Source organism: Cetorhinus maximus, chromosome 5 (genome assembly GCF_964194155.1).
Source record: "Cetorhinus maximus chromosome 5, sCetMax3.hap1.1, whole genome shotgun sequence".
NCBI lineage: Eukaryota > Metazoa > Chordata > Chondrichthyes > Lamniformes > Cetorhinidae > Cetorhinus > Cetorhinus maximus.
In genome coordinates, this window is record NC_135883.1 from 47,767,371 (window position 1) to 47,783,546 (window position 16,176).

At 42.0% G+C, this 16,176-nt stretch overlaps 1 protein-coding gene across 1 annotated transcript in view; it reads right to left on the bottom strand.

Moving 5' to 3' along the window:
• Nucleotides 1-7,400: 7,400 nt before the first annotated feature.
• lmbrd1 (LMBR1 domain containing 1) overlaps nucleotides 7,401-16,176 on the bottom strand; it is a 236,655-nt gene continuing 227,879 nt past the window's right edge. The window contains exons 15-16 of the mRNA XM_078541853.1: nucleotides 9,046-9,137; nucleotides 7,401-8,087 (exon numbers count right to left, since the gene is read on the bottom strand). Coding sequence (XP_078397979.1) covers nucleotides 7,965-8,087; nucleotides 9,046-9,137 — 215 coding nt within the window. The 3' untranslated portion in view covers nucleotides 7,401-7,964. The remainder of the gene's footprint in view (nucleotides 8,088-9,045; nucleotides 9,138-16,176) is intronic.

Sequence of the window (16,176 nt, forward strand, 5' to 3'; positions counted from 1 at the left end):
AAGATTGGAAGCAACAGTTCCTATTTGCAGGTATTGTCACGAGCGATCTTGGCCGAATATCTGCTTAAAAAACGGTAAGTCGAATTCCTGTAATTATTTTAAAGCAAATTTGATGTTGGGTGACGGGGGTGGTGGGGTGAGGGGAGGCGGGAGGTTGATGGGGTAGAAGGGTGAAAAGGGTAGGAGGGTGATGGGGGATGAGGGGAGGAGTTTGGGGGGTCAATTATAAGGTTTAGTACCTCAAAATTCTCTTTGAATTTAAACTAGCATATAAGTAGCTGTCTAAATTTTCATTATGCCCTAAAATAGGTAGGCACAATTCTGATGACATTGTGTGTTGATGTACCAGAGACCTCATCAAAATAAATGTAAGAAACTAAAAACCAGAAGTGATACAAAACAGGGTGTTGACTCACTATCACCCATTTTATTACTCCTGCAAAGTCTGAGAATGAAATCTCTATTTGCCACTAGGCTTTACAAATCTGTACTCCTTCCTAGGTTCATCCCAGATAGTTTGTAAACTCAGTGTACAACACAACCTTGTATGGCAACTTCTTGGGGAAGGCAAACAATCCAGTTCTTGAGTTAAGGCTGTTATGAATTTTTGTACCATGTATCATTCTTAGAAAAAAAATCAGATCGACAATTCAATCTATATTTTTCCTGAGCTGCTGGTAGATGTGTGATTGACAAATCCCGGGCATAGTGTGATTAGCATACAAGGGATAGATGCCTATTATGGTATATTGTGGGTTGGTACCAGAGGAGTCAGAATGGTACGGTTGTATTAGCTACAGAGTTGAATTGATTTTGTAAATGTAGTGATTTCTTTGTAGCCACTTACCCTACATCAGTTGATTGCTCTGATTAATTATCCTTAGCACAGGCCTCTAATTTCACCATTGCTACAGTCACTCTGCCTACTGCATGCAGGTGCAATGAAAGAAAGACAATACAGAAATTTATAAGCGCTTTTCATGATGACCCAAATCACTTTACAGCCATTCAGTACTTCTGAGTCACTGATCTAATGTAGGCAATGCTATCAAATGGTGGAGCAGGCTCAAAGGAGCCGAATGGCCTACTCCTGCTCCTAATACGCATGTTTGTGTGTCATTCCGGATGGATGAGTTGGGCTGGATGACTTTTGTCATTCATAATTATCTTGCGAACAGAGGTGGTTTCATGGCTGAAGATCTGTTTATTTTGTTGCTAATGAAAGTTTACTGTGAGCGGGCTTTGTGGGGTGTGATTGCCAGGGCAGTGAGTGCATAATTGATTCATAGTGAATCATTAACCTGTTTTACCCTGCACATGATTCTCTAGAGTCCTTTCTATTGACTTCAATATTGTCCTTTTGTCTACTTACTCTATCTTGGTGCTTTTGTGAGGTATTGAAATATCGTGATAAAGTTGCATAGTAGATATTGAAAATATATTGTAGTGAGCAGAAGTCAGCAGAGTCTTCAGAATTACTGATCAAAAAAAAGATACAATTGTAAACCATTCAGTCTTTGTCCTCTGGCCTCTTAAAAATTATGTCAGACAGTGACACCTGAGGGCTTCAACGCTTCTCACTAACAGTGAAGACCTACGTTGTTCAATCATTCACTTTGTTGCTCAGGAGTCATTTGATCTTTCTACCCTGTGAGATTACTGATAAAATAAAATCCAATTACACCCCTTGAATGAAATAAGAATGCTGAATATCATCATGCACCCAAGCAGGAAAAAGTCTTCTACTTCTACAGAATGGAAAATATCTTGTGCAGTTTATCTGGGTTGCAAGTATTGAATCTTTCCCCCAAATATGGCGCAATATGCAGATAATTGTGTTATAAATAACTAATGGGATATTTTCCTGTCAAATTAACAATTGTACTCAATGCTGTTAAAGCAAAATTTGTACATTCTGGCTTGTTTAATAGTCACGTTGGGATCACCATTAGGGTGTGCACAAGCTAACACTGCATTATATCATTGCTGCTCTTAGTATTAATGACCTATGCTGCTTATATCAGATAATATTTGTAACCAAGTGCCAACAACGAGCATTATCATTTTACCAGGACCTTTCTGTGATTGTTTGGGGAACTGATTAGTGAATCTTGAAAAGGGAAAAAATATGCATGATTGAGGGGAGGGTCAAAGGAGGAGCAGGGGTGATGGAACTAACGGGCCCAGAAACAGGAGAAGCACCAGGGCCCATGATTTCTCTCCCAGGCCATGGACTGATATGGTAATGCAAAGAGGAGAATTCCAGGAGTGAAATAACACTATAGCTGAAGGTTCTGCCACAGATGAAGGGAGGGGGAGAAAATAGGAATGTAGAGTTGGCCAAAAGGGGAAGAGTCAAAGGTGTAAAGTTCAGTAATCTTTAGGAGGTGCAGTGAGACAGTGGAGAAATGTATAGACTAGTATCTAGACTTGACAATGCCTTCCCTGCCTCCCATCCTAAAACTACATCAGCTTATCAAAAACTCTGCTGCTCAGATCCAGGTTCAGAAAAATATATTGCATCTGGCTATTCAATTTAAAGTGTCTCTGTATAAGAGAAATACGAGATTTGTCATTTTGAATTATAGTTATTTATAATGTAAACATTTCCATTTATTTAGCCAACGAGCTAAAATAGAACTGAACAGTCACCTTCTTTGATTGTGAAACATTTGTTGTATTAAAGAGCTTCCAGTTTTTGATGTTTTTAATATGGAAGCTGTGAGATATTTTCATTTCAATAACTTTAAACAAGCAGTATCTTCACCGAAGCTGGGCAGTGACAGTTATAAGATGCTTAAGAAATTTTGTTTAATATGTTTACCGGTTAAGCAAAACCTTACCACACAAATTACATGCAAATTATTTCAAAAGATCAACTTATTGATTTAACTGCCCTTCTGATGTATTACCACAGAGCTTAAGTAGAGAATTTCAACATTATCTTTTACTGACTTCTCCACAGCACAACTGGTACATTTCAACAGCTGTGGATGGTTAAAGGTTGGGATCCTTTGTTGTCATACCTACTGTATAAATATTGATTTCATGAAGGTCTGTACTTTGTATCTATATTGACTGTTGTTTTACATGTTTGAAAGAGATCAGTGCCAAGACTGGCATTTTCTGGCCTCAGGTCAACTTGTCCTATTCATTTGAAGGGCATTGCTAGCTGCTTTGGAGTGGGGAATGAAAGACAAGAGAGGCCAAAGGCCTCATTTCTGGTATGTTTCTGGGGCATAGAATGAGGTCCATATTCTTAATGAATAGACTAACAAAATAGTAACAAAGGTGTAGATGGGGCACAGCTACGATGCCCTCCACAGTTGAATGGCCGGCTGGCACTCATGATGAATAACCAATGCCAATAGCATACTGGGAGGCTGCCAGTCCTGTGAAATTGCATCGATTTTCACGCAAAGGGAGAAGGACATGAAGCGGTGAGCCGCCTTCATGAATACAGCTGAATGCTTTGCTAGGCCTTGTCAGAGGGCAGTTGAGTCAACCACATTGTTGGAGTCATGTATGGGCCAGAATGGGTAAGGATAGTGTATTTCCTTTCCTACAGGACATAAGTGAACAAGATAGGTTATCACAACAATCTGGTAATTTTATGGTCAATACTAGCTTTTAATTTCAGATTTTATTTAGTTAATTGATTAGTTAAGAGCTCCTCACGGTAGTATCCTAGGCCCAACCATCTTCAGCTGCTTCATCAATGACCTTCCTTCCATATTAAGGTCAGAGGTGGGGATGTTTGCTGATGATTGCACAATGTTCAGCATCATTTGCGACTCCTCAGATACTGAAACAGTCCATGTCCACATGCAGCAAGACCTGGACAATATCCAGGCTTGGGCTGACAAGTGGCAAGTAACATTCGTGCCACACAAGTGCCAGGCAATGACCATCTCCAAAAAGAGAATCTAACCATTGACCATTGACATTCAACAGCATTTCCATTGCTGAGCCCCCACTATCAACATCCTGGGGGGTTACCATTGACCAGAAACTGAACCGGACTAACCATATAAATGCTGTGGCTACAAGAGCAGGTCAGAGGCTAGGAATTCTGTGGCGAGTAACTCGCCTCCTGACTCCCAAAAGCCTGTCCACCGTCTACAAGGCACAAGTCAGGAGTGTGACGGAATACTCTCCACTTACCTGGATGAGTGCAGCTTCCACAACACTCAAGAAGCTCGACACCATCCAGGACAAAGCAGCCTGTTTTATTGGCACCACATCCACAAACATTCACTCCCTCCACCACCGATGCACAGTAGCAGTAGCTTGTACCATCTCCAAGATGGACTGCAGGAACTCACCAAGGCTCCTTAGACAGCACCTTCCAAACCCTTAGATAAAAACAAAAAACTACTGCGGATGCTGGAAATCCAAAACAAAAACAAAATTACCTGGAAAAACTCAGCAGGTCTGGCAGCATCGGCGGAGAAGAAAAGAGTTGACGTTTCGAGTCCTCATGACCCTTCTACAGAACTGAGTAAAATTAGGAGGGGTGAAATATAAGCTGGTTTAAGGTGGGGGGCGGGGGTGGTGGTTGTAGCGACAAGCAAGCAGTGATAGGAGCAGATAATCAAAAGATGTCACAGACAAAGGAACAAAGAGGTGTTAAAGGTGGTGATATTATCTAAGAGAATGTGCTAATTAAGAATGGATGGCAGGACACTCAAGGTACAGCTCTAGTTGGGGTGGGGTGGAAAGACTGACAGGGCATTACAGGTATAGATTTAAAAATAATGGAAATAGGTGGGAAAAGAAAAATCTATATAAATTATTGGAAAAAACAAAAGGGAGGGGGAAGAAACGGAAAGTGGGTGGGGATGGAGGAGGGAGTTCAAGATCTAAAGTTGTTGAATTCAATATTCAGTCCAGAAGGCTGTAAAGTGCCTAGTCGGAAGATGAGGTGCTGGTCCTCCAGTTTGCGTTGGGCTTCACTGTAACAATGCAGCAAGCCAAAGACAGACATGTGGGCAAGAGAGCAGGGTGGATTGTTAAAATGGCAAGTGACAAGGAGGTTTGGGTCTTTCTTGCGGACAGACCGCAGGTGTTCTGCAAAGCGGTCGCCCAGTTTACGTTTGGTCTCTCCAATGTAGAGGAGACCGCATTGGGAGCAACGAATGCAGTAGACTAATGCTGCTTCACTTGAAAGGAGTGTTTGGGCCCTTGGATGGTGAGGAGAGAGGAAGTGAGGGGGCAGGTGTTGCATCTTCTGCGTGGGCATGGGGAGATGCCATAGGTGGGGGTTGAGGAGTAGGGGGTGATGGAGGAGTGGACCAGGGTGTCCCGGAGGGAACGATCCCTACGGAATGCCGCCGGGGGGGTGAAGGGAAGAAGTGTTTGGTGGTGGCATCATGCTGGAGTTGGCGGAAATGGCGGAGGATGATCCTTTGAATGCGGAGGCTGGTGGGGTGATAAGTGAGGACAAGGGGGACCCCATCATGTTTCTGGAAGGGAGGAGATGACGTGAGGGCGGATGCACGGGAGATGGGCCGGACACGGTTGAGGGCCCTGTCAACGACCGTGGGTGGAAAACCTCGGTTAAGGAAGAAGGAGGACATGTCAGAGGAACTGTTTTTGAAGGTAGCATCATCAGAACAGATGCGATGGAGGCGAAGGAACTGAGAGAATGGGATGGAGTCTTTACAGGAAGCGGGGTGTGAGGAGCTGTAGTCGAAGTAGCTGTGGGAGCCGGTAGGCTTGTAATGGATATTGGTGGACAGTCTATCACCAGAAATTGAGACAGAGAGGTCAAGGAAGTGTCAGAGATGGACCATGTGAAAATGATGGAGGGGTGGAGATTGGAAACAAAATTAATAAATTTTTCCAGGTCCCGACGAGAGCATGAAGCAGCGCCGAAGTAATCATCGATGTACTGGAGAAAGATTTGTGGGAGGGGGCCGGAGTAGGACTGGAACAAGGAATGTTCCACATACCACACAAAGAGACAGGCATAGCTGGGGCCCATGCGGGTACCCATAGCCACACCTTTTATTTGGAGGAAGTGAGAGGAGTTAAAAGAGAAATTGTTCAGTGTGAGAACAAATTCAGCCAGACGGAGGAGAGTAGTGGTGGATGGGGATTGTTCGGGCCTCTGTTCAAGGAAGAAGCTAAGGGCCCTCAGACCATCCTGGTGGGGGATGGAGGTGTAGAGGGATTGGACGTCCATGGTGAAGAGGAAGCGGTTGGGGCCAGGGAACTGGAAATTGTTGATGTGACGTAAGGTGTCAGAGGAATCACGGATGTAGGTGGGAAGGGACTGGACAAGGGGAGAGAGAAGGGAGTCAAGATAACGAGAAATGAGTTCCGTGGGGCAGGAACAGGCTGACTCTCTTCCACCCTGCTCTCTTGCCCACGTGTCTGTCCTTGGCTTGCTGCATTGTTCCAGTGAAGCCCAACGCAAACTGGAGGAACAGCAGCTCATCTTCCGACTAGGCACTTTACAGCCTTCCAGACTGAATATTGAATTCAACAACTTTAGATCTTGAACTCCCTCCTCCATCCCCACCCACTTTCCGTTTCTTCCCCCTCCCTTTTGTTTATTCCAATAATTTAAATAGACTTTTCTTTTCCCACCTATTTCCATTATTTTTAAATCTATAACTGTAATGCCCTGTCAGTCTTTCCACCCCACCCCCACCAGAGCTGTACCTTGAGTGTCCTGCCATCCATTCTTAATTAGCACATTCTCTTAGATAATATCACCACCTTTAACACCTCTTTGTTCCTTTGTCTGTGACATCTTTTGATTATCTGCTCCTATCACTGCTTGCTTGTTCGTACAATCACCCCCCCAACTTCTCTCCCCCCACCCCCCCCCAACTTCTCTCCCCCCCACCCCACCTTAAACCAGCTTATATTTCACCCCTCTCCTAATTTTACTCAGTTCTGTAGAAGGGTCATGAGGACTCGAAACGTCCACTCTTTTCTTCTCCTTCCAAACCCTTGACCACTACCACCCAGAAGGGCAAGGGCAGCAGATGCATGGGAACACCACCACCTGCAAGTTTCCCCCCAAGCCACTCACCACCCTGACTTGGAAATATATCGCCGTTCCTTCACTGTCATTGGGTCAAAATCCTGGAACTCCCTTCCTAACAGCACTGTGGGTGTACCTACACCACATGGACTGCAGTGGCTAAGGAGGTAGCTCACCACCACCTTCTCAAGGACAATTAGGGATGGGCAATAAATGCTGACCCAGCCAGCAACACCCACATCCCATGAATGAATAAAAAAAAGAATTTATATCCCCCATGGATGGACTTGACCTCGTCTTCGTATCATTAGTCTGGGTCTCTGGATCATTAGTCTCATAATGATACCACTATGCTATCATATCCCCCTTACTTGAAGAAAAAAACAAATACTCCATCCATGAATTTCTGTGGTTGTTTTTATTATAAAAGTAACTTACAGATGACAGTAGATTGCTTTTTTTAAACTGTGCAATTAAACTCGACAGTCAGTGATTACTTAGTGAAAAACACCATGAAAACAATTTTAACTAAACCATACAATACCCAGCTTAAATTCTGTGTGCAGCCACAAAATTAAAATTAGCAAATTTTCCAAGATTGCAATTTAATGTTAAGAGGCAAAAAACACTTATTGAATGTAATTTTAGAGATTACATGCAGTGATCTGCAAATTAGTCTGCTCCATTTAAAACCATTTAGAAAATTAGCAGCCGCTTCTAATGAATTTGGAAAAAAGATATTCAGCAGTATGCCTGAATTTAATACAATATATAGCATGGATTCAGTTTTTTCCCTTTTACAACTTCACGCATCTCCTGTACCCCTTCTTCAAAGTTTGCACTCAAAAGAGGAACAAAAGCAACCCCTTTTCTAGATCAGTTTAAACACGTCAGCGTAAATAGATTAGAGATCTTTTTTTCACCCCCACAGTGCGCAGAAGCTAAAGCTGAGGAACACAGCATAGATTTAAATGCGATGTCTCTCCATGAGATCGTCGTCACTTAAATCTGAATCGTCGTCATCTACCTCCCCCTCAATGACTGATCGTTTCCCTTTGCAGCAGGAGATAATTAGCCCAATTAGGAAGACCTGTGGACATAAAATAGTCCCATTAATGCAAAGCACGAATTGGAAAATTTGAAAAATTGACTTTTTAAACAAGAACTGTTTAGAGTTACAATATTGACTGAGACAGAGACAGAGCACTGTAGAAACTTGGACCACAGAAAATAAGTAAGCTGAATGACGGGCTAACATCAAACGCTCCCAGGCCTAGTCAGTTTCCTCTATTCATCACAGTTTAAGCTCAAACCTCTGAAGCACATTGCTGACTACAGTAATGTGGCATTTACATTCTCCGCAGGTTGCGACCTTTTACCCCAACGAGTGAGGCTACCACTTTAGCACCAAATTATGGGATGTTTTATATCCATTGTACTTAAAAAAAAAAATGAAGTGACTAAAATGAAAGCCTTGCACGTTCCACATATATTATTTTGGAAGTCATCATTTGCTAATGAAATGTAGCGCTTATGGGCACCTTTTCCCTCAACACTGCTCTCGAACTTGCTGCTAATGAAGAGGCTGTTGCATGCTCCAGGCAGCAATTCTCAGAACAGAAAGGGCCCCTCTGCCAATCCTCACTTGATACGAGATACAAACGCCACCATACGTATCAGATTTCCAAACCAGCCGAAAACATGGCAGGTGGACTTGAATCCCTGTTAATTCTGGAAGGAAGTTTTGGAAGAAGTGGGGGCAATTGGAGAGCCAGTGACTTGGGTTCTGCTGCCTTCCCCATCTTATTCCACTGGATTTACAGTGGCTTCCTGTGGAAAATCCAACCTCCGTGCTTTTCCCTCCAATACAAGTAAAAGAATGAGGTGTATACCTGTAGCTTAAAGTTGCAAAGCCAGGTATGTATGATTTAACTGGTCGGCCAATGCTTTGTAATGATCCAAGGTTTTCTGGTAAGTTTGAGAGATAATTTCAAAGATAAACACTCGTCAGCAGTTAAATTAAAATAGCAACAAAACAATATACTTACTGCAATGAATGCCCAGTTTCCAAAGTAGTACACAACATTGAAGAACCAGAATTTATGAAGAAAGAGAAATGTTCTTGTCACTGTGCACTGATCTAAAATTCAGAGTAAAGACAACAATCAAAGATCTGACATCAAAATATATTTTTAACAATTCACAAGTAAAAGAGAGTCCGGTCACAGCGGCAATTTAGTTATATTTCCTAAATTTGCTCTTGACACCAACGCCATTCCCTTGAGTACTGTACACAAGTGACCATTCAAGTTTATATGGTAGGCAACAAGCAGCAGCATCATAGCCATGTTCAAAGCTGTCTAAGCTGATGACTGATTGGACAGCGATTGTAGCCAGGAAACTGAATGGATTTCCTTCTCCTCCACACAGGGCGTCGGCATTTAGCTAATTCGGCAGGCTAGGAGTTAAACCTCGACCTCCCTGGTCTGTATATCTCAACCATGGTAATCAGCTGAACCAGCAGAGATCAACATCAGTGTTTTTCATTAAAAGGCATGCTTGTTTACTTTTTGTATTGACTTTCACCTGTTTTTTTTCTACAAAAAACTACTGCAGATGCTGGAAATCCAAAACAAAAACAGAATTACCTGGAAAAACTCAGCAGGTCTGGCAGCATCGGTGGAGAAGAAAAGAGTCGACGTTTCGAGTCCACATGACCCTTTCTTCTCCACCGATGCTGCCAGACCTGCTGAGTTTTTCCAGGTAATTCTGTTTTTGTTTTTTTTCTACATTTAGGATATGCACATGAATCTTTTAAACTACTGAATGCTTGTGTACTTAAAGGAAGAGCCTGGTGCAGACATAGCTCATTTATCTACCACACATTAAATGACAGCTGTTTCAGAAATGCAGCTCTGAATAACACTGCATAAGTACAGTGCTGAAGAAATGCAGCAACTATGCACTGCGTAAGCTTGCCTCTTAAACACACAGTTTACTAAATGTAGTGTGTGGCCTTATTTCAATCTGCCTAGTTACTGCAATTTGAAATTGGGCAAAAAGCTTTATCATATGAATTAAAGCTTCATGAAAACTTAATTGAAAAAGTAAGTTAAGGGTTACCTATCAAACATGTTACTTGAGTACTGCAATGGCACTTCCTGGCCAGCCCCCACCTTCTAAACTTCAGCTAATTGGATCAACTACTGTCTTCGCTAACTTAAATTGGCACCTGTCCCTTAACATATCTAATTTAAAATTAACATGTTTTAAACCCTTCATGGCTTTACACCCCTCTTTCCCTGTAACCTCCTCTCACCCCACCACCCTAATAACCCTAAACTCTCTATGAAGTCACCTCCAACACCCTATGATTGGTGACCATGCCTTTAGCCACCTATGCCCACACTCTTGCATTCCTTGTCGAATTTATCTGCCTTTCCAACTCTCTCTCCTTCTTTAAGTCCTTCCTTAAACACCACATCTTTCTGCTCCATTCTGGTACTTACGTGGAAGCTGACCGTGTGTGTGCAAATGATGTAACTGAGGGACGGCATGTGAATGAACAGGAGGGACCAAGGTTGGAATCCTGTAGTTCATTGGAAGTGGTTGTGAGGCCAAGGGAGGGTAAAGAGAGATCTTTACCAACACTAAAATCAATACAGGAAGGTCATAAAACAGATATTGTTTAAAAAAAGGACAAAAAACTGAGAATCTTTGACAATACACTTTTAAAGGCATTAGGGAAGGCGGACTTCTGTATACTGCCTCATTATGCCAGTGATAGTGTGTTAAAACTTAATGTATTAATTCTGTTGTGAAAGCAAATAGATTTTTTGAGGAATTGCATGTTAAAAAAGCAGTATTTTGCAAGTTACTATGTAAGAATACATATCATAACTACACCAGTGTCAAGTGAGAAGGGTATGAGCTCGGCACCTGGAAGGAATTTTGCAAAACTTGATTATGAGTGCACTTCAGAGTTAGTTTGGGGTATGGCTCCAGTCTCATATTGGCATTTTCATGCTGAAACAGAATTAATGCTTTTGAAATTAAATTAAAAGGACTAAAAAGGTAATTACATCAATTTTTCCATTTTTGTCCACAAATCTATATAAGATTTGCATCTAGCACCTATTCAAAAGGTGTGAGGAACTGTCTGACGACTGTATTTAACTTGTAAAGGATGCCAGTTAGCTTAATTTTCAAGGTCTAAAAAATGTACCTGAGTAAATCAGACTTGGCACACTCACAAAGTCGCTGTACATTTTGCACTCTCGAAAAACTATTTTCCTTGAACAAAATCACATCTCTGAAGAGAAAGTAAAGTGGCCTTCAGATGCCAGAACCGATTTTAATTTCCCCCTCAGTTCTCTTCCCTTCATTTTAGGGATTGGACTCCGCTCCTTCCTTTGCTCTCAGAATTCCTCATCCTACATCTAAATGTTTTGCCCTCTTCTCATTTTTGAACTCTGAATATATTCCCTGATATCGAGGCTACCATGCATGTAAAATCTCTCTATGGTCAAACATGCAGGATTTTTTTAAGTCATAATAAACTACCGCTTTGTTTTATTTGCCCCACCCTCCTTAGTTATTGGCACTTTTGATGACAGGATCAAGGCATTTTGGCTTGGCAGGAGATGAGATGACATGACAATCAAACTAGAATAAAAATAATTAACTGGCATGAGAAAATATAAAGATGGAGAAGGGAAACCAGTTATAGAAGGGGGAAAAAAATCTCAATAAATCAAAGGAAGAAGAAAAAAGCCAATGTGTTCAACAAAGAGAGATCTATAGATCAGCAAAGTAAGGAATGACAGTGTTAAGAATTAGTAATAGTAATGAGCAGTAGAGTGGGATGACATTAACATGGCTGCACTTAAACTGTCATTGTTCGGTCCCTGCTGAAACAACTTCAGCACGAAAGTGTCTATGACTCTGCAGCTATGTCCCAAACTGATTCTAAAATGCACTAACAATAAAGCTTTGCAAAATTCCTTCCAATTGCCCATCTTACATCATTTTCACTCAACACTGGGCAATCAGATCCTTTCATGACTTTGTTTCTTCCTCCTCATTGGCAAGTGCACATTCACTCAATCATACACTTACCCATTCACTAACATTCACACTGGATCTTAAACTTACCATGTGGCAGCTAATGCCATAAAAAGGGGGCATGTCTTGTCTTACCCCCGACGCCACAGCATTGCGATGGAGTTCTTCATGGGACTGTGCGCTCCACATTTCTGAAGAAGCCGTGCTCAGAGAATCTGGCCAGAAATGCAGAGCACGATCCAGGCCATTAAGTCAGAGCCAAGGTGTAGTATGTGATGTTGCAAAAACCACAAGCTGGCCTGAGAGAATTTGTGGCCAACGCCACTGGAGGTTTTCTGCTATTAAAACAAGAGCTATTTCTCACCAACTACTGGAGGATTCAAATTTGGTCTGTTTACAGTTAAATTACATTGTAATTTTTCAATGGTGACCACTGATGCATAGCACTGACAAGAGTACCCACTGAAGGAAATAAAATTATCTTGCCTTCAAAGACAGATGCAAATGGGAATTTAACCACAAGTTAGCTAATCAGCATTCTGGTCAGCTTTTATATTTCATAACTGTAACTTGGGACTCATAGGGAAATACATGCAGCTGATAACTAAAATTTAATATTTACATTATTTGGACATTGGAATCAAGCTTGTTTTATGGAACTCTTTTTTTTAAAAAAGAGTTTGCACATAGTAGGAAAGAGAGGTCAATTATTTTCAAGTTTTAAAATCCTCCATTTATTTCCCAACTTTTCACCGTTTAATTGTCAAAATTGGGAAAAATATTGTGAATATTCTGCTTCACATGTGTGCTGTAAAACTGGAACTGCAGCCTCCTGGTAAATAGCTGTTGTGCAATTCTGATATAGAAATGCATGCAGATTGAAAATCAACGTCAGACTGTATATATTCAGATACACGTCTTCCTGGACACACAATAATACATAAAAATGTATACAGCACGCACACATACATGTCAGCATCCATCCTGGCCACCCACCCACCACCAGCCCCAGTCTAAGAGGAGAGCAGCAAGAACACAGAAAATGCATCTTACAGAAGGAGGTCATTTGGTGTGTTGTGTCTGTGCCAGTCGAAAAACAGTTATTCAATTTAATCCCACTTTCCAGCTCATGGTTTAAAAGGCAAAGGAGGAGAAAGACATACACAGACAGATGGACCGACAGGCTTTTAAAAAAGCAAATCTTCCTTAAACTTATTTGATACCTTACGGCCATATAAGCTGATGTCAATCCTACAGGACAATTGCAGCAAAGTTATTCTGAAAAAATTTGATAGCAAATAGCTCAGAAGTTTGTTAAGTGCAGGCCAATGCCCAATGGAGAGAATAAGGACATCTCTTTACTGGTTTGGAAAGCTATCCCAGTTATTTACAAGACTCAATGGCACTATAAGATTGGAAAAGGAAAAAATAATAACGCTCCCTCTAACAACATTACACTGACTTTTTGGCACAGACATATGGGAAACAAGGATGGCACTTCTAACCTTTCCTGGTGATATTTTATTGGTAACATCTCAATTGTTATAACACAGGGTCACCCCGACTCACCCCGAGCAATGCCACAGGGGTTCTATAAACGAACACACAGTTCAAACTCAAACACCAAGCCCTGCCAGAGGCAGAATTAGAATTTCAAATAAGTGGGATTTTATTTTAATTAAATGGCTTAGCATTGAAGTGGAGATAGAAGTGTCCTGCATGGAACTTAGCAAGACTATTTGCTTTGCAGATACTAACGTGAGGAGCAGCCACTGATACACAAAGAGCCATTATTACAAATACAGGTCGAGTATCCTTCATCAGAAATCCTCGGGGCTGATTGAGTTTCGGATTTCAGGTAATTTCGGTTTTTGGATATCGCATATAGGCCTAGGCCTACTTACATTACAATGGTTGAAGCCTATGCTAGCTATAAAGTAAACAAAATGGCTAGAAAAGTAAGATGTACCGCTGAATAATAAAAACAGGGTACCTGTAATAAATTCCCACCCATGGTGCCATCTGTGATTCTGCTTGTAGGAGAGGGTTTGCAAGGTAAATAGTGCAGAAAAACAATAAGACTTCCCGTGCTAAAGGTCGGGTGTGGTTCACGAAGTTTGTGTCGGTCCAGGTCAGAGACCTCCCCTTCTAAAGGTTGGGTGCGGTTGGTGAGGTTCATGTTGGCTCGGGTCATAGACTACCTGTGCTAAATGTCAGGTGCGGTCAGCGAGGTTCGTGTCAACTCTGGTCATGATGGCTCGGGTCAAGAGACGTTCCGTGCTAAAGGTCGATGAGGTTCAAAAATAAGTGCGGGTTTGGGTTAATTTTAAAAAGCTTTCCTCATAACTTAAAGCCATTGTGGTGATACTCACCAATATGGTTTAGTGAGCCTCTCCCTGGATTATTCATTTAAATAACAGTCACTTTGAAGTATAATTGTACTACATTTGCTAATACAGTTGTTTCAAGTACCAAATGCTAAATGAATATATTTTTAGAAACTTTCCCTATTGCAAAGTGACCAATTTGAGTAATCTAATCAAGTGGTTATAATGATGGAATTTACTTTTGATATTAGTAATTAGATCTGTATATTACATTGTACTGGGGACTAAATACATTTAATCAGCTTGTTATAACTGATATTTTATGTGCTACTAGAGTTGCTGTCAGAACCTACTTTATGATCCTTTATTAATGATTAGTCATTTACCCCTGGGCTTGAACACTTTCCTTTCAGCTCGATGACTCATGCATACATGCCCCTGCTGTCGCAGCATTAAAATCTCAATGTATGCCACTATATTTTGAATTAAGTTACTTATCAGAGCATTTCTTACTGGGTGCCCTATATGTCTTGAATTTGTAAAAAAATTATTTGTGGGATGAAAGCATTGCTGGCAAAGCCAGCATTTACTGCCCATCCCTAATTGCCCTTGAGAAGGTAGTGGTGAGTTGCCTTCTTGAACCGCTGCAGTCCCTGTGGTGTAAGTACACCCACAGTGCTGTTAGGGAGGGAGTTCCAGGATTTTGACCTAGCGATAGTGAAGGAACGGCGATATATTTCCAAGTCTGGGTGGTGAGTGACTTGGAGGGGAACATGCAGGTGCTGGTGCTGTTTGGGAGGGCTGTCAAAGGAGCCTGGGCAAGTTGCTGTAGTGCACCTTGTAAATGGTACTGCTGCCGGAGTGTGCTGGTGGTGGAAGGAATAAATGTTTAAATTGGTGGATGGGGTGCTGATCAAGCAGGGTGCTTTGTCGACCTTCTTGAGTGTTGCTGGAGTCACACTCATCTAGGCAAGTGGAAAGTATTTCAACAAACTCCTGACTTGTGCCTGGTAGATGGTGAACAGGCTTTAAGGAGTTACGTGGTAAACTAATCGCTGATGAATTCCCAGCCTCTGAACTGCTCTTGTAGCCACAGTATTTATATGGCTGGTTGTAAATGTTTCAGCCTCGTCTTTTACACTAACAAGCTAGGTTCCCCCATCATTGAGAATGGGGATGTTTGTGGAGCCTCCTCTTCTGATTAAAGTGGCTATTACCATGACTGGATGTGGTAGGAATGCAAAGCTTTGATCAGATCCGATGTTGTGAGATCATTTAACTCTGTCCATAGCATGCTGCTCCCGCTGTTTAGCATGCAGGTAGTCCTGTGTTGTAGCATCATCAGGTTGGTGCCTCATTTTTAGATATGTCTGGTGCTGTTCCTGGCATGCCCTCCCACACTCTTCACTGAACTTCCTTGGCTTGATGGTGATGGTAGAGTGAGGGATATACTGGGCCATGTGGTTATAGATTGCATTTGAATACAATCCTGCTGCTGCTATCCATGGTACCTCACAGTTGCCCTGTTTTGAGCTATATCCCATTTAGCACAATGTTAGTGCCACACAATCCGATGGGTGGTGCCCTCAGTGTGAAGACTAGACCTCGCCTCCACAAGGACTGTGCAGTAGTTATTCCCATCGATACTGTCATGGACAGATGCTTCTGTTACTGGTACACTGGTGAGGGGGAGGTCAAATAGATTTTTCCCCTCGTTGGTTCCCTCACCACCTGCTGCAGGCCCAGTCTAGCAGATATATCCTTCAGGACTCGGCCAGCTCGGTCAGC